This window comes from Phocoena sinus, chromosome 4 (assembly GCF_008692025.1).
Source record: "Phocoena sinus isolate mPhoSin1 chromosome 4, mPhoSin1.pri, whole genome shotgun sequence".
Lineage (NCBI taxonomy): Eukaryota > Metazoa > Chordata > Mammalia > Artiodactyla > Phocoenidae > Phocoena > Phocoena sinus.
Genome location: NC_045766.1, coordinates 50,378,233 through 50,397,936, shown reverse-complemented (window position 1 = coordinate 50,397,936; position 19,704 = coordinate 50,378,233). Strand labels below are relative to the sequence as shown.

Sequence of the window (19,704 nt, the reverse complement as noted above, 5' to 3'; positions counted from 1 at the left end):
ACCTGATTCTGTTACCTTGCATTACCTTTCCAGCTTCCCAGTCAGCTTTCCTCCAGTGGTGAGGAATCCATTCAATCTCTTACCAATTCTCTCAGAGGTGGAGCATTGGCCAGCTGGCTGAATTGTGTAACATTAGAAGAAATGTGTGATTAGCTCTATTCGACCTCTGAAAGTGAGGTTGGATTGGAATCAGCCCATGTAAGAACTTGTCTGTGTCACAACTTCGTGTCTTTCACATTTGTAGGATAGTTATGCCTTTTTTTTCTTCTTTCCCTGGGCTGGGCACTCAATCTTGCCTCTGGGTCTCTTTCTCTGAAGGATGGCCATTCCAGTAGCTTCTTGGTCAACCCTTTACACACCCCCTCTTACCCCTTCCATCTCTGAAATGAGCCTATAAATCTAATTTTTCTTTCCAGGTCACTTGCAATTTCTTTAAGGTTCTGACGCTAACAGTGTTTCTCCTTCTACAAGTTCTATATGATACATATTTATTACAAAGAGAACGAAAAAAATCACTTAGAGTTTTTGGAGAATTTTATAATATCTCAAATTCATTAGAAGATATGCTGGGATCTTACAAGTTAACCATAAATTACAAGTTCACATAAAAGTTACTGATGGCCAAAAGCAAGTCAAGTTGTTCTAAACATTTAATTTGTAAATTTTAATAAATTAAGCAAACATTCTCTAAATACTCTAGTTAGTCTTAATTAACAGCAAGTTAGACCTAAATATTGTCAAGTTTGTTCTGTGGGATAAAAACTAAGTAACACTTTCACAATATTAATTGTGAGTTGGTAATCATCATAATTAATAGTTACGTAGTGTTTGCTATGTGGCAGGCACTGTTCTAAGTGCTTTCTACATGTTAACTCATTTAATCTTCAGAAAAACTCTGTGAGTTAAGTACTATTATTCCCATTTTATTTTTTATTCCCATTTTATAGATGAGGAAATTAAGGCATAGGAACATTAACTAAGACATACAACCAGTATGTAGTAGAAATAAGATTCAAACCTAGGCAGTCAAGCTTCCTAGTCTTTGCTCCTAACCAGTTTTCTAGATTTGCCTAACACAAAGCTTGGAAATTAGACCAGTTTTGCACATGAGTGAGGAAGACTGATATGGTGCTGTAATTCCTGAGTATCACTTAGCCTGGACTGACACTTTTACCACTTGGCTTGAGCAACCATGAACACAGGAATTCTCTGCAGGTTGGAATGGGAGGCATGAGAAGATCTTGACAAAGCCAAAAGGTTGGTACAGCCATTAAATCTTTAAGGGAGCAGTAGTCGGAATGCAGAGCTAGCAATGACGAGGCTGTTGAAATAATTAGATTATGCCTCCGCAATGTGCCTAAAACTTCTCCTGGCTAGTAGTGATGACTTCCTAATTATGTTAATGGCCATTTTTTCAGTCCTTAGCTCCCTCAAATTGCCAAATAATCAGTCTTTTTAAAAAATTCTTCCAAATTTGACTTTTACTTTCTGATTCACTCTCAGTTTTCCTCTTGCCAATCTCTGGATTTCTCCTTCTAGATTCTTCTTTTCAGCCTGTCAAAGAATGTTTTCCTCCCTGGTCTATTTCTTTGTCACTGTGTTCTGTCTCTTCACTAAATCTCCTGAGTCTTACTACTGTCTGAGTTGTTAACAGTTACCTCTGAGCTCTTCCTCCAGGCCTGACCTCCTTGAATCTCTGACCCTGCATTTGCTATCTGTCTTTTGGACCTATCTGCCTAGATGTCCCATTGGCTTTAAATGGAATAATTTTAAAATGGAACTTTTCTTACTTTCCCTGACTGTTCTGCCTGTGTTCTCTGTTTCTCATACTCCAAGTGAGGACCCTCCAGGATCTTTCAATCCTTTCTCTGTGTCCTACCAGCCTGCCTACCTGATCCCATATACTACTCTGTGAGCAATTACCAAGGCCTATCAACTCCGTCTCAGTGATCTCTCTCTCTTGAATATATTCCCTCCTCTATATTCTCCTGGGGCAGACCTTCATTTCTGTCCTGTGGACAATTGCCAAACTATTATAGCTGTTGCCCTCTAGTCTCTTCTCCCACCAATCTACTGTGTACACCTCAGCTGTATAATTTTTCCCAAAGTATAGTCTCATTAAAGAGTGTCCACTGTATAGCACAGGGAATTCTGCTCAGTATTCTGTAACAACCTAACTGAGAAAAGAATTTGAAAAAGAATAAATACATTTATATGTATAACTGAATCACTTTGTTGTACATCTGAAACTAACACAACATTGTTAATCAACTATACTCCAATATAAAATAAAAAGTTAAAAAGAATGTCCAAAATCTTTGTTATTTAACCATTAACAGCTAAGAGCATTTCATCTGCCACCACCTTTCCAGCTGCACCTGCAGTAAGACTGGATCATCCTCTACATCAGAAGTTGCAGCTTGTGGCCCTTAGTCCAGATTTGGCCTGCAGGCAAGTTTTGTTTGGTCTGCAACTTAAAAATAATTTAATCTGAATCAATGCTTTCAACCAGAGGATTTCCCTTAAAAGTTAAAGTCTTAGAGAAAGTTCAGAGAACTGTGAAAACTTAAGGACAGATGGAAATTTGCGGGAGTCAGGCAAGATTTAAATTCTTAGCTACTTAAGTTCTCAGTCCATCTTTCACCCATCTTTGTATCCTTGTAACATGTAGCAGAATCTTTACATACAGTAGGTGCCTAATTAACACTTGTTGAATTATAGTTACTTGACTTTTGATAGTTCCTTGGCGCAAACATTGCTGTAGAACAAAAGTGCTGCATTAGTGAATCACAGGTGATCTGTACGGTGGTCTTAAGTGAAGGTTATATAATTTGTGCACCAACAGAAAAAAGCTAAATCTGCATTTTAAAGTATACTCAAACTTTACAATGTTTAAAAAAAATGTGACCATAAATTTTCATACAGGTAAGTGTTCTATGAAATTGTTTTCCTGTAATAGGCAGGAATAGAGCAGAATCTGGAGGGGAGAATTTAAAAGCTGCTTGACAGAATGAAATGGCCATCACTGGAAAAGTTGGGAAACCACTGGCAGGGAATACAAAACTTTGAATGTGAGAAACGAAGCAGGTGGTGAGTTATAATAGATGCTCTAATTATTTAATGTGGTTGGTTCATGTTGAAATTTGATCACATGCTAAGTTATTGATGTGTATGGAATATCAGAGTACTATGGCTTTTCCCCACCTCTCCCTCCCACTTTGACATGAGCACACAGATGAACTTTTTAGAAATAACTATTTGACCTCTTTTTCACCTGTAGTAATTTCAGAACTTGGTGATCATTGGGGTCCTAGTAACAAATGTACACAATGGGAGAAAATGATAGTCTCAGCTTCCCTGGAAACATTGAGCTATCTGTCCCTGGGCTCACATTTCTTCATGCAGTGATCTTCCAGATCAGAGGTGTGACAGTAACGATAACCAACTCATAGAAGGCTTGGTATGTGCCAGGCACTGTTCTAGGGGTTTTTACTTTTTTAAGCTTCACAACAGTATTTTGAACCAGTTAGTATGTCATTTCTGTTTTACAGATGAGAAATTGAGGCACAGAGAGGGTGAGGAACGTGCCCAAGACCCCACTGCTGGAAAGCGGGGGAGCTGGGCTTTTAACCAGGTGTTCAGTCTGCAGTCTGTGCTACTGACTTTGGCTTCCTACCTGCCTCCTAGACTGAGCCTTTTAGTGCCGGCTTCCCCTGCCTACACTTGCCTTACTTAGCTTTTCTTCCCATAGGCATTTGAATTATAACACTTGCCCGACACTTTGGCATCTTGGATTCCTATCCTTTTCCTTGCTACTCGCACTTCGTCTTCTATTAAGGCACAATTCAGAATAGATGCCGTATCGGATTTCATCCCAGAACGAACAGACACAAGTAATTCCTTCCTTCTCTGGGCTTGTGCAACCCTTTATCTAGGCTTCTCTTACTAAGCTTGTATTGCTTAACTAACATCAGCTATTCATTTACAAGTCTTGGCTCTCCTCTGTTTCCCTGAGCTCCAGAAGATGGTCTTTTTCTCCCCCTTAAGTTTCCCTGCCCGTTGAATAGATTTTCTAATTTGTATGGTGAATGAATTAGCAGAGAACAACCCCATTCATAAACTAACCACGAACATATTTTAATAAGCAGGGTATAGATTCTGCTTGGCTGCCTTTGATTTTTGCTTGTCCTCTGACCTTTGGTCATCAGACCTGGGTAGGGAGCCACCTATTTTGCTGTATCTGGTTCTACTGAGGTGTAATGAGTACCCTTCATCCCTTCCACCTCCTCAGGCAGAATTCCCTTCTAGAGCCTGAAATGGTTATGGGGCAAGTTTTAAGACCTCTAGTACTGCCCTGGAGTACTTCATCTAGCCAAGACTGGGTCAGTTCACAACCTGTGAAATTCTTAACACTTGGCTTGCTTCTTTGTGCTACTGGAGTTTTCCAGCTACTTCTAAATAGGTTTCAGGAAACTTTGTTAACTAGAGAATGTTTCTTGGGTGGATCTGAATCTCATTTCACAAACTCAAGGATGCAAGAAATATAACTTGATCTATATTTTGAGCCTTCATTCTTTAGGTAGAACTTAATTCCAGTGAATTTAGGTATTCCCCCATCACTGTTTTCTTTTAGGTTTTGAAGTGTCTCATGTGATGTTGATGCATAGTGCATTGGGGGAGCCATCTGGGTAGTCATCCTTAGCCCACATTCATGTTCCACCTGGTCCATGGTGTTTGGTTCCTACAAGTTGCCCTGGGATATCCTTTGTTCTTATTAATAAGAGCCCTTCAGGTCCATTAGTGCTCTCTTCTATTCCTGTTAGACCCTTGAGAACATGTAGTGGGCCACGGATAATGGAGAAGTTGTCTCAGACCCATCTGCAAGACACTCATGCAGCCTTCCTGTTTTTAATGCCTTTTTGGACACATGGAGTCATTCTGCTGCTCCTGCACCAAGCTGGAGCCTGAGGGGGGGCTCTCTGAGGCCTTCTGAGGCACCACCTTCCTAAACATACCCTGCGGTCACTCTTCCCTAGAGTCTTGCCTTTTTCCACGGTTCTATCTGGGCATGGGGTACGTGTCTGTTGCTCTCAGATTCCATAGACATATCTGAGGGTTGCTGTGTCCCAAGGTTCTTTTTTCATTGGATCTCAGGTATCAATCCGTTCATTCCTCATTTCATCTGTAATAATTTCTCCTCCCCTCTTCCACCACCTAGCTTGGAGAATCACTTCCTATTCTAGGAGACTTCTTACTCATCATGTAATCTCCTAAATCAATGTCTTTTTTAATTCTCCAAAGGATATAGGCTTTTGAAAATCAAAAGCAGGAAGACATTTCTGTTTCTTTGCTATTTGTTCTCATATCCCTTCCCTGAAGTAATAACTACATAAAGTCTTGGCTACTGATTTTACCTGTTGGACAGTAGGGATGGGAGGGGAGTAGTGAGAGGAGCTAAGGGAAACAGATATTAGGGAAAAAAGTTAGATACCATTCACAGTTTTATCATGCCACATGACAGCACATACACATATGAATGTCATCCTATCCTGGATAGGACTCAGAGTAGCTTCCTGGGCCCACACTGTTCTCAACCAGCATCTCTAGGGTAATTCTGTATGTCCTGCAGCCCTCTCATAGTTCCAGGAATCCAGCTTCTATACTGGTTACTTAGTCTCTCAACGTCTCTTCTCTCTTCTTCACAAGGAGGAAAATAACAGAATTGTAGCCAGAATTCAACAACCTCTCTTCATACTGTAGGCACTCAGACAGTGCTAACTATTATTATTAATAATAGTAACGAGAAATTGGCTAATGACAGATTACTGCTTGATTCTCTTCATTTTCAAATTTTGAAACAAAGTCAGTATTGTCTGTAGGATAATGATTTTTCATTCTCTAACTTATCAATACAATTCCAAACATTAGTACAATTTTATTTTAACACCTTTCTGGATTCTTCTTTTCCCACCCATCCAACCTTTCTTACACCATCTGCTTATCTTTTCTCCTTCATAAACAAACTGTCCCTTCTCCAATCAGCACTTCTGCTCCCACACCACCCTGTCAGTGTTGTGAACAATGCAGACAGTTGTTCAGAAATTCTATTAATGCAAGTGCTCGTAAGCTAATACAGCAGAGGTGCTTCTGGAAAGGTATGGGCAGATTGAGGCAAGTCTGCATGCACTCAGGGCATGCAGTACACATAAAGGGAACCCGGGGTGGATTCTATGAAAATGAATACTCTTCTCTAATCTGCCTTGTAAAGACAACTCACTTGTTTTACAGCTTTCCTTTAGTTGAAGAAACTCATATGATTTGTCTTATATATTCAATGAAGTCTTCATTTAACTAAAAACAAAAAATGTAGTTCAAAAAGTAACAGAGCCAAGCCTGCCATGTCTTTGTTCATAGTTTATTGTTTGATGCCTGTCAAGCTACTTGGCCTGTGAGAAATGGAATGGATCTTGCATGTTCTCTGTTAATTGACAAGGGTTTATTGTGTGAACTCTAGAAATCTTAGTGAATACATTCTCGGCCATGCCCTGGCAGATCTCCATATTCCCCAAGTTAGACTGACGTGTTACCACAAAACTTAAGTGATGATTGCTTTTTCCCAATTTGCCAAAGACCTTAAACCCTTAAACTTGTGGTTAGGGTGTGCGCACACACTCACATTTGTTTGTTTCATATCGAGAACGTTAACAGTTGTTTTAACTTTTTCAATAAATTGGTCAATTGTACATATAGAAATTGAATTATTTTTTTAATATTCATTTGCTTTCCTGTTGCTTATATTTCCAGCAAATGAATATTAATAGAATTATTGGAAAAGCTGTTCATGGTTATATAAATTGCCTCTTGTTCTTGTTTTTCATGAACACTCGCTAATGGTTTTATAATGCAGTCTTTCCAACTCTTCACAGCAGGGCATATGTATACAATTTTATATGGGACACTGGGGTAAACAGCTCAGGAACTTGGCTGCCCAGGGGCTGAGGGGATCAGTGTCACAGCACATCTGTATCCTCTCCAGGGCATACCAGTGTGCCCCATGTACATGCTGGGAAGCTGTATTATGGTGTATTGCAGACTGCATACAGGAACATTGTTTTCTTGATCTTATGAAGGCATTAAATATTTCACTAATCATCAGCGTTCTGTTTCATATTCTACAGAAGGGCACTGTTACTCTCCAGCTGCTCCCCTTCAAGGTTTGAGAGCCACTAGGCGATACAAGTATCTGAGTTCACGCGCCTGTACCGGGAAGGTTTCTAATCGCTCTGTGACACTTCTGGGCCTCTCTACCTTAACTAGTCACCGGCTTCCAGGTGGCTTCTAATTTTCTGACTTTGAAACATGGCCAGTAGGTCTTGCAGGGAGGTCAGTTTTATGAGCGTACTCAATAGGAAGAGCTTGTATAAGAAGCAGAAAGAGGGAATACACTCCACAGGGTCTTTGCTTGGTGGACGGCCTGGGTCTCCTCTCCAACCAGATAACTTCCTGTGAACACTTAATGCAGAGCTCAATGCCCTCAGGGCTCAGAAGGGAAGAGACAACAGGCTGCATGTTCTTTGTACATTTCTGCAAAGCTCCTGGTTGTGTCTGAGCTGTTCTGCCAGGACTGCAGTTGACTCTGCTCCTTCCCTCTCACACACTCATTCCTTTCTCTTACTCTCAAAACAACCAGACACACTTCAATATATAAGCTTAAAAACACTTTAAAAATACTTATAGTAAATATAAAACTCTCTTCTCTTCTATTTGTATTCAAATAAAGTATTCTTCCTCCATTCCTAGTATGTTATTGGAACTGTGATGTGCTGATTTAGGGTGGGCAGGGGTCGGGTGAATGGACTGAATCCTGGAATTCACAGTTCCTAGGTTTGAGTCGCAGAACTGCCATTTATCCAGCGAAATGGGCAAGTTCAGCTAATTTCTAAACCTTCTTGGTAAAATGAGACTGATGACACATTTCCCTCTCAGAGACAAACAGTCTCTGAAGATCAAAGGAGATTTACTCTGATATTTTCAGATGAAAATACTCTCGAAGTTCTGAAAACGAAAGGTAAATATGATTTGTTATTGTATTAAAAGTAGCCAGTGAGTCCTCAAGGGTAGCGGCAATTGCATGTAAGAATTCGAATACTGAAAGGTTGGTGAGTGTGGCTCAGGTGATAACTTAGCTGACACACACTCTCCCTCATTCCCCCCTCATCCTGCAGAGTAACCTGATACACTACTTGGGCCTCAGCCATCATCTGCTCGTGCTGAACTTCATCATCATTTCTTTTGGCAAGAAAAGCGCATGGTCATCTGCTCAGGTGAAAGTAACAGACACTGACTTTGACGGTGTGGAAGTCAGAGTGTTTGAAGGCTCTGCAAAGCCAGAAGAGCCGCTGAAACGCAGCGTTGTTTACATTCACGGAGGAGGCTGGGCCTTGGCAAGTGCAAGTATGTCCTGGTCACGTTCAGGTTGTTTGGGGTTGTAGCTGGCCCACAGAGATGTGTGATTGAAATGACTTTCTTACTGGGTAAGGAGAAGGGAGCCATTGGACTTGGTTCCCCTGGCAGTCCCAGTTATCCCTATCGTCTCAGCAAAATTATTCATAGTGCCCCCCCTTTCCATTCTTGAAAGGGTCCTGGTTTGGATGATTGATTATATAGCTACCCTATATGATTATATAGCTACCCTACATCAAGGGTTCTGCCTGTTTGTTTGTTGATTCAGGCAGACTGTTTTGAAAATATTTCCTGTAACCTAAATCCTAGACTAACTTATTGTGAAGTACTGAAGTTGCTTTCTGCACCAAAACAAGGTAAAGTTTCCCTGGGCCAGAATATGAGGCAATTATCTGTAGCTCTATGCCAACTTGTGTTTTGAAGACACCTTTCTATGAAATAGAACAAGTATTTCTGAATGCACGTTAACTCATCAACATTTCATCTGCTTGTGAAAACAAAGATGAAAATATAAAACATATGCCACAGTTAAAAGGAAACGACCTTGCAAAATTCAAGAACATTCTCTTTGGTATTGGAAAACTTTCATGAACAGATCACACATTAAAAATGTCAGGCAAAAAAAAAAAAGTCAGGCAGCCAAGGGGAGCAGCCTAGTGAAAAGCATACTAAGGAGGAAATAAGGGCCTTATCTCTGCTTGTAATTATTATGGCGCTACTTTCTCGTCTTCAGCCCAGAGCTTTTGGCATCCCCTAAGTTTAAAGGCGATGGCAACTTGTTCTAGTTTGTCTTTTTTTTTTTTTAATGCAGCAAAGGCCAAAAAGTATAACTTTTTCTAGTAATCTCATTTCATTTAACTCCATATTCATCATTTATTCTTTTATTCATTGATTTGTTCACATTTCCATAAGATGATTACTGAATATGTAGGTTTGCCCAGGACTGAGTAGTTTCCCAGGGTGCAGGACTTTCAGTACAAATACTCAAAGAGTTGTATGCAAACCTGGACCTCTGGTCACCCTAATGTGTGCTTGGTGATGGGGATACAAAACTGAGTAAGACAGAGTCTCTGCCCTAGAAAAGGTTGCATCTGTAGCACTGGACACTTGCCAGGTGAGACAGTATCAATACATCAGAGGCCAGGAAGTATAAGTGACAGGAATGGTATGGATTATGAGTCAGCCTGGCCTTTTCCACATAATTTTGGCTGATCACTTCTGCCAGAGGAAGAGCTGGAGGTAGGTGTGCAGGTGTTTATGTAGTTATTGAACTTCTGGTTCTTAGACTGCCTTGGAAAACCTATAAATAAGGTAGTATTTGGCTTTCTGTTGACGCAATCCAGCTCTTAATATATTATGAAAACATTAATATATTAAGAGAACAGCCTAAGGGATTAAATTTTTACATATTAAAATTGCTTCTGTCACTGCAAACCTGTGGATTCTCTTTCTAAGAAATGCTAAGACTTCCTAAAATTCTATTTGTTCTGTGTTGGTTTAAACAGAATACCATATTCTTCAGATTGGTGACTTTTCTGAATCACAGCAAATGATGGTGTTAAAAGAGAAAAAATTTTTGGTTCTAAGGAGGAAACTGCTTATTTTCTGTGATTTCTGGAAAGGCATACATTTGAAGAACTACAAAATCAGAATGAATCTGATGCACTTCATATCGTCCATTATGAAATAAATTTTTAGTCAGTTAAAAACACATTCAAAGGTAATCTAATATGGATTTCCTGTTATTTTATAGTAATTGTATTGTATGGGAAACCAGATTAATTTTTTACATTTGTACATGTAGCTCTGTTAATGAGGTATATGTTCATATTTACTTTTTATTGTTTTTATTATTAATAACTTAAGTCCAAGTCTAAAAACAATCCATAGTTAGCAGAATTTAAGAACGGACAGTATTAAATAAACTGCTTTATAGTGAGTGTTTGCTCCTTTGTCTCTTTCAGAAATCAGGTATTACGATGAACTGTGTAAAGCAATGGCTGAGGAATTGAATGCTGTCATTGTCTCCATTGAGTAAGTAATTAATAATAGTCATAGAAAAACATTTAAGAAGGAATCCTAGATAACCATCTAGTTATTTTATTTTACAAATGCTAGAGTGTAAAATGAAAGTCCAGAGAGGTGAAGTGATTTTCCCAAAGTCACAGAAAATGATTTCTGATGTAACTTAGAATTTCTTGAACTAGCTTTATAATGCCTCAAACTATCTTCTTATTTTAGTTTTGGAATCTTCTGGAAACGGAATTAGCTGAAATTGAGAGAAATATATAATCAGTTATTTATAGTATATAGTTTGATTACTGCCTTTTTTTTTTACTTTAGTATAGCTCTGTATTATTAGACTATTGAAGTGTAAGAAAGCCATGCAATGCCTTTCAAGAGGAATTAAAGCATAGCTAACTAACTTTAATAAGTTATAGTTGAATCATTAACCTTGTGAACTGCAAGGTCAGACAGTGCTCATAGAATTTCAGGAGAAAAACCCTAAAGGGAAAGATTATTTTGTTATGCTGTTATGTGGAAACAAACTATGATAAAAGCATAAAAGAGAAGGGATTTTTTTCCATCAGGTTTTTTCTTAGCCAAGTAAAAGCATATTCTAAAAATTACCACTATAAATTTCAACTAATGTTGAAGTTAAAAAAATTCCTGTATAGTGTGACTGTTTTCTGTGTTAATTCTCTCACTTTACCTTCACAAGTGCTGAGAAAGCAAAGGAAGTTTGGACATACCAGATAATTCCTACTATTCCATCAGATCCACTCATTTAAAATTAAGTGGAAATACGGTTAAGTCCCCTACAGCAAGTCTCAGAATGAACAAGTTCTGTTCCGAGAGTGCATTCCTAAGTCCAATTTGTTCGTAAGTCCAACAAACACAATCGTTATCATTTGGTGCTTCTTAGCAGTGTACCAGCTACTTCACTGCTGCTTTTACACTTGCTTCCGGACACCCTGGGCTTGAAATAAAGATACTGTACTACTGTACTCCAGACAGTACTATACATGATTACTGCCTTTTTAAATCTAAAAACCAATCAGCATTTTAAGAGAATCTCTCCTACACCAAGAGTTGGAGAAGTTATCCTCCTGGAGTTATGCTCTGTAATTCAGACCTTGTAAATAATAGCATGTTCAACCAATCTTAGTTAATGTAGCTATTATTATCACTATTAGTATTAATATTAATATCAGTGTTTTGAGTTGTTTCTACCAGTTCTATATTAGCTATTTTTCTGGGACACTAAGAAGAAAGTGAATAATAATTATAATGATTGAGGTGATGGTAATACAAAAATCATGGCACCTGTTCCATGGCAGGCATTGTTCAGGTGCTATGTATATATTGTTTCTCCTCCTTCAGATCTTTGTTCAAGTATCATCCTTTCAGCAAGGCCTTCCTTGAAACCCCTAAAATTGCAGTCCACTTTTCTTCTGCTTTATTTTTCTCCAAAATTATCATCAACATCTGACAGACCATATATATAACTTCTTATGTATTTATTGTATTGAATATAAATAGACAATGTAAGTTTTATGAAGGCAGAGATTTTAGGGATTTTTGTCTGTTTTGTTCATTGCTGATCATTAGTGTCTGGAAACGTCCCTGGCAGATAGTGGAAATTTATGATATTGTGATTTGTAAGAAATATATATTTGGTCATTCAGATGACCAAAGTGTATTTTTCACATGTACTTGGTCTTCGTCCAAAGTTCCTGGCTCACAGCTCCCCAAATCCTTCAAATTTCCTAAGTGTTCAGAGAGTTAAAGGAGTCTTTTGTGGGACTTCCCTGGTAGTCCAGTGGTTAAGACTTCACCCTTCCACTGCAGGGGGCAAGGGTTCAATCCCTGGTCAGGGAACTATCCCGCCCCTGCCCCCCTTGCATGGCCAAAAAAAAAAGGTGTTTCTTGTTATGTGAATGAGGTGACTTTTGGAAGCACCTAAGGATGGGGGCTGGTTGCCAGGAGAACCAACCATGTGATTAGAGGGTTGGGACTTTCCCACCCTGCTGGCCTCTGGGGAGGAGAGATGGGCTGGAGATTTTATCAATCACCATTGGCCAATGATTAAATCAATCATAACTAGGTAATGAAGCCTCCATAAAAACCCAAAGGACAGAGTTCAGAAAGCTTCCAGTTGGTGAACACATGCAGATTTGGGGAGAATAGTGCACCTCCAGAAGGCATGGAAGCTCTGCACCCCTTCCCACCTACCCTGACTTTCGTATCTCTTCCATCTGGCTGTTCCTGAGTTGTATTCTTTTTATAATAAATCAGTAATCTAGTAAGTAAAATATTTCTCTGAGTTCCTTGAGCCACTCTAGCAAATTAATTGAACCAGAGGAGGAGGTTTTGGGAACCTCTGATTTATAACCAGGTGGTCAGAAGTACAGTAACAACCATTGGCATCCTGAGTTGGAAGGGATCGTTGGAACCTCTAATCTATAGCTTGGGGAAAAGCATAGGTGACAACCTGGGTTTGCGTCTGGTGTCTGAGGTTGGGGGTGATCTTACAGTTTTGCAGGACTGAACCCTTAATCTGTGGAATCTGCTGCTATCTCCAGGTAGATATTGTCAGAATTGAGTTGAACTGTAGGACACCCAGCTGGTGTCCAGAGCATTGCTTGTTGAAGGTGTGGGGCACCTACCCCATCACACACACGTTGAAAATTAGTCACAGAACACCAAAAGAGCATTTAATACGTATTTATGGAATGAATGAATAAAGAGTCTTGCTTAACTTTCGTATAAGTCACCCAAAGTAAGTGTTTTGATGTTTTCCTCATAGATGAGGAAATTGAGGTCCAAAAAGTTAAGTAACCTGCAAGAGGTCACATAGCTACTTAGTCACATATGTGGAGTGGGGAATTGAGCCAGGTGGAATCACTCCCCAGGCTTCTATGCTTCTTTGACCCAGTATCAAACTAATATATATATATATATATATATATATATTTTTTTTTTTTTCCTGCGGTACTCGGGCCTCTCACTGTTGTGGCCTCTCCCGTTGCGGAGCACAGGCTCCGGACGCGCAGGCTCAGCGGCCATGGCTCACGGGCCCAGCAGCTCCGCGGCATGTGGGATCCTCCCGGACTGGGGCACGAACCCGTGTCCCTGCATCGGCAGGCGGACTCTCAACCACTGCGCCACCAGGGAAGCCCTCAAACTAATATTGAAGGAAGCTGATGATGCTGAGTGACAGGGTTATGGCAACATCAGCCACTTTCCATGCCCTGAGCTTATGTAGCTCTCCCCTTCCCTCTGCCTCTCTCTGCCAGCTGCACTCCCATTCATAACTCATCTCCTTCTTGCCCCTACTCCAGATCGCAGACCTAAGAGAATCCTTGCTTCTCCAGTTCCTTGGAAGGGTTGGTCTCCTAAGTCATTTAGGCAGCTCTGACCCTGTGAATGGGAGCCTTAGAATCAGAGTGATGCTGTGGCTTCCTCCTCTGCAAATGTGGCACTGGACAACTCTGGACAGCTCCCCGGCCTCCCTGGATCCTCAGCTGGGCCTCCCAGATCACTCAAGGGCCCTTGATGCAGTTTTATAATGCAGGAACCTTCAAGTAAACGATTGTATCATCTGGCCTGGGTAGCTGGCCAGAGGAAGGCAGGGCTGTTTAAGCAGCTGAACTCCATTATGGAGCAAGGCCCTGCAGCTTGGTGCTGGTGAGCTGGTCTCAGGGCCTCTTCAGTGGTTTCCTGTGTAGCTGCAGCTCCTCAAAGGCCTGAGGAAAGGAGAGAAGGTGGACTTGTTTTACTTGGTACCATAAGGATTCTCCACACAAGCCTTATCCTCCAGGGCTAATGTAAGCAACTGGCAATATGCCTAAGCTCTTCCTACATGCCCTTCTCCACCTGTTAGCATCTGTCTCCAGTGAAACAGGTGTTCTTTGAAGTCTGTGCTTATCATAAAACAAAGAAGGATGGATAAGGTGTTTTTTTTTAATAAATTTATTCTATTTATTTATTTTTGGCTGCATTAGGTCTTCGTTGTGGCACGCGGGCTTTTCATTGTGGTGGCTTCTCTTGTTGCAGAGCATGGGCTCTAGGCGCACGGGCTTCAGTAGTTGTGGCTCATGGTCTCTAGAGCATAGGCTCAGTAGTTGTGGTGCATGGGCTTAGTTGCTCTGCAACATGTGGGATCTTCCCGGACCAGGGCTTGAACCTGTGTCCCCTGCATTGGCAGGCAGATTCTTAACCACTGCTCCACTGGATAGGGTGTTTTTAAGGAGATTTTTTTTTTTAAAAAGAACTAAAATATAGAGGGGCTGTGCTTTCATCTTCACTTTCCACTGCGCCAAATCTGTTCAATGTAGCATCCGGTTTATCAGCAGATAAGCATCACAGCAGTGGGCAATTACTATTACTCAAGGCTGTGTAATCTCAGGCAAGTCACTTAACCTCACGTGCAAAACGGGGTTAGGAATCTTTCCTGTGTATGTCAACGTGAGCTACTGGGAACAAGAATCATGTCCTCTTTTCTTTAGGCCCACCGCACCCAGTATATGGCTTAAACATGTATGCTAATAAGTAGATACACTTTGAGTTAGGTTAATGATTTCAGAGAGTTGTTATGAGAATCAGTTTGGACATTTGAGATAAAAGGGCTTCTGATATTCTAAATCACTAGACAAGACTGAAGGGTTATTGCTCTAGCCCATAGGACAGAAAGGTCATAGGACAGAAAGGTCCAACTTAACTAATTTATTTATCAACGTGTTTGGAACTCACAGTATTTTTCTTTGCAGAAATAATGAGCTAAGGTGATTAGGATCCATCCAGGTGAGCCAGCCCACAAAGAGCCACATAACCTATGCTCTAGTTGAGGTATAGCCAACATCATATGACCGTGATGTTTCTCTTGGAAAGTATGTTCAGAGGTCTAACTTGGGACCTCTTCTCACTGCTCACCTCTTTCTTTTATTCCATAAACGCCTATTGAATTCCTGTTATGTGCCAGCTACTGTGTTAAATTCTGGTGGCATAACAGTGTGAGTAAGAGAGGCATAATTTCTGTCCTCGTGGAGTTTACAATCTAGATGAGAAATCAAACCTTGAACAAGTAATATTAAATGTGATAAGTGATGTGAAGTAGTAATGGAGGCATCGAGTAGGTAAGATCTTACCTAGTTTGAAGGGTTTGAATCAAGCTCCTAGGGATGAGCAGAACCTAGTTAGACAGAATGAATTGGTCATGGAAGTCCAAAGTGGTGTAATGAGAGGGCTTGGGAGGATGGGAGGAGGCAGAGAGCATTAAGGGAATGAAATATGAGAGAAGACAGATGAGGGGACCTATGCTTCTGACAATGACTAAGGAAAATAAGAAATAAGGGTGGATAATCCTGAGAGCCTTCACAAGGATGGTGGACTCTTGGTTCTCTTGGAATTCCTTCTCCTAGCAGGGAGGTTGTCTGCAGACAGCTTCTCCTTATCCTTGAGGCCAACAGGAGTGGGTAGTGGTGTCATGGCTTTACATCATGTAGGGAGTGGCCTTGTGGAAGGTTAGATATAATCTGAGGAAGCTGGTAGGCAAGGGTTGGGGGGCAGCCCTGGTGATGGAATCACTTCACATGAAGCAACACCAGGAGCTGGAATTTCTGAGTTTACATCACTGCTATTGGCTCAAGATTCTGGGAACAGATCCAACAACTGAGGTAGACAAAGATCTCAAGGTATAAAAATAGGCCATGACTTCTATTTAGTAGCTTCTACAACACTATGCTATTTTTACACATAATTGCACAGTAAGTATTTATGAAATAAATGGAAGAGTTCATCTTATCATACCCAAGATACATGGATGTATCCTCATTTACATAATCTGGGAAGGAAGTTTATATTCATGTTTATTTTCATAAACTTCATTGCAGTTTATAATATGGTACCTTTTTACCTGTAGTTTATATAATAAAACACAATACTAGAACCATAAGACATCAGGAAAAAGGAAGATTTAATTTCTTTCTTCTTTTTTTTAAAATTAATTAATTAATTTTTATTTTTTTGGCTGTGCCGGGTCTTAGTTGCAGCATGCCAGGTCTTCGTTGAGGCATGCAGGATCTTTTGTTGCGGCGTGAGGGCTCTTCGTTGTGGCGCGCAGGTTTTCTCTTCTCTAGTTGTGGCATGTGGGCTCCAGAACGTGTGGGCTCTGTAGTTTGCTGCCTGTGGCCTCTCTAGTTGAGGCGTGTGGGCAAAGTAGTTGCGGCGTGCAGGCTTAGTTGCCCCGCAGCATGTGGGATCTTAGTTCCCCGACCAGGGATCGAACCCATGTACCCTGCATTGGAAGGCTGATTCTTTACCACTGGACCACCAGGGAAGTCCCTAATTTCTTTTTTTTTTAATTTATTTATTTTATTTATTTAATTTTGGCTGTGTTGGGTCTTCATTGCTGCGCATGGGCTTTCTCTAGTTGAGGCGAGCGGGGGCTGTTCTTCGTTGCGGTGCTCGGGCTTCTTACTGCGGTGGCTTCTCTTGTTTTGGAGCACAGGCTCTAGGTGCGCAGGCTTCAGTAGTTGTGTCACATGGGCTCAGTAGTTGTGGCTCACGGGCTCTAGAGCACAGGCTCAGTAGCTCTGGCGCACAGGCTTAGTTGCTCCGCGGCATGTGGGATCTTCCTGAAGCAGGGCTTGAACCCATGTCCCCTGCATTGGCAGGCGAATTCTTAACCACTGCGCCAGCAGGGAAGCCCCCTAATTTCTTTTTTTTTTAAAGATAAAATGCTAATGTACAGCATGGGGAGTATAGTCAGTAATATTGTATTAACTATGTATGGTGACAAATGGTAACGACTTATTGTGGCAGTCATGTCATAATGTAACATAGTGCCATAGATCATGGCACTATGTCGTGCCCCTGAAACTAATATAATATCGTATGGCAATTATACTTCAATTACAAAAAGATAAAATGTGAGATAATAACAAAGTAGGCGTGTCAGATATTATTAAATTCTACAAGGCATTTACATTGCTTTTTTTGGCTGTCAAAAATGGTTTCAAGTTGTGTTTTGCTTTTAACTAAGTCTGTATGACACTAAAACTCTCTATTTTGTGTCAGTGGAGACCTATTCCCATCCACCAAATATCAGGTGGCACTATGCACAGAGAACTTAAAACTTGACAGAGCTGTAAAGAAGAACGTTGCTCACATAGATAGAATAGAAGCTGGACCACGTATCTTAGTCTGCTGCTAACAGAGTTATAAGCAATGGGACTTTTATGACTCTGTCCTGCTCATCCATAAAATTAGAGGAGTACAAGCTGACAAAATCACAGAGCTTCTAGAGGCACAATACAACACACATCTCGATAAATAGTTGTTCAAACAAGATACTCTGGAAGACACGAGCCACGGTGACCTAGCTGTGACTCTCCCTCTGCTCCTTTTCCTTCTCTTCTTCCCAGACCAGCACACAGAAATCCTCATGCCTCACCTCAACCTGGGCAGCCCTGGGAGATGGGCAGACTGAATTCCTCAGGGTTCCCCTCCAAGAAAGGGAAAATTTGTCCTAAACTTTCCTTTTACTCAGTCCAGGCTACCTTATTAGCAAACCCAAAGGCCAGTGTTACAAATAATTTATTAATGCTACAGAAAGATAATATTGAGGCTTCTTTTAAGAAGTAGGTTGTTTTAGTTCCTTCACTATCATTAACTAATGAATCTCCTTTTAGACATATTAAGCTAATGTCTTCTTGGCTCTGTTTTCTACTAACATTAAAAAAAAAATCTACTGGTTTCTCTCCTGTGGTTTAGGTCTTTTAGAATTTGGGGCGGGGGGGCTTGGAGCTGTACAGAAAGCCTGTGCTGCACTCTGCAGTGAGGTTGGGAAGCCTAGTTCCACCCACACCTGAGCCCAGAGCTCTGTTTAGCTTCTGAAATCACACAGAGAAAGGAGGTCCGACGGACATGGACCCAAGCCTGCTTGGGATTCTGTAGCCACCTGAGGGAATGTTTGGCTCTCTATTCCCCCATGAGGTTAAAGGCGAGGTTTATATCTGAATTGGGGAGGGGAGGCCTGGGGAGCTCCCTGCCGTGTCCGTAGAGACGTCTCAGGAAGTCTTAACTCGTAAACAGCGTCAGAGCATCATATCATTTACACGGATCACAATTCTAGGTTCAATCAGTCCTAGGATTTTGGTGACACATCCTGACATCTGTCCCTTTTGAATGTACTTATTATCCATTCAGCCAAGCCTTTGGTAAGCTGGGCTCTGCCTTGCTGAATGACTGGTAGTCAAAGCTATTTCGAGAGCCAATTTTGAGAGTAGAAACAGAAAGGAAGACCCTTCCTCAATCTTTATGCACAAACCTCATTGCACAAATGGAAAGAGAAACAATTATCCATTCACAGTCTTTCTACTTTTATGTAATTTTATTATATATTCTTTTAATGGAAAGGAAGCTTCTACCTATTAGAGGAATAAATAGATTCTTCCCCTGGAGTTGTCCCTCTCAACTAACACAATATGACTGTAATTGTTGATTTGTTTCAGATAACCCCTACTGATATGGGTTCTTTAAGACTGAGGAGAATGTTAACCTTTTTATGTTCTCAAGATGAATCTACTGAGCTCTTCTTGGGAGACAGTGAAAAAGGAAAAGAAAAACAAAAGAAGGCCAAAATAGAATGTGATTTTATCTCACTCCTGAATCAAATAGGAGTATAATTTCATTCCGGAATATCACATGTACCTTTCACCTAACTGGCACTACGTGAAGAGAACTCAGTGTCCTTGCCCGCTGCAGAAGACTGTCTCAGTGTTTCCAGGCTAGGTTATTTTGAGGGAGAATGCACTTTACAGCACTCTTAGAACACTAGTATTATTCAGCGCTTCCACATCCATAGTCTTGGAAGCAACTCACATTTTCCTTCAACTCTGGGCTTGTGTATCTGCCTTTGACTTAAGGAAGAATTTGTCAGTCTTTCTGAGCATTGCTCCATCTCCCTGGTCACTAACAAAGTAGATAATAAAGTAATAGGTTGTAGAAATGGTGCTGCTTATTTCAGGTGGGTATACATCGAAATCTAGTACATAGCTGTGTGACTTTCCATCTACTCCTAGAGGAAGTTGACATGCCTGTTATGACCTATTGTAAGAGAGACTTTGAGGGCTTAAAGAAAGGAGAGTTACTTTTGGCTGGGCTCTTAGAAGATTTCATGGAGGAAGTGGCATTTGAGATGAGACTTAAAGAATGGCAACATTTGATGAGAAATTA

The 19,704-nt window shown here is 40.7% G+C and overlaps 1 protein-coding gene across 1 annotated transcript in view; it reads left to right on the top strand.

Moving 5' to 3' along the window:
- The window catches only part of NCEH1 (neutral cholesterol ester hydrolase 1), a 64,602-nt gene that overhangs the window by 36,275 nt on the left and 8,623 nt on the right, over positions 1 to 19,704 (top strand). Inside the window, 2 exon segments of the mRNA XM_032631294.1 lie at positions 8,226 to 8,454; positions 10,428 to 10,497. Of these exon segments, the coding sequence (XP_032487185.1) occupies positions 8,226 to 8,454; positions 10,428 to 10,497 (299 nt within the window).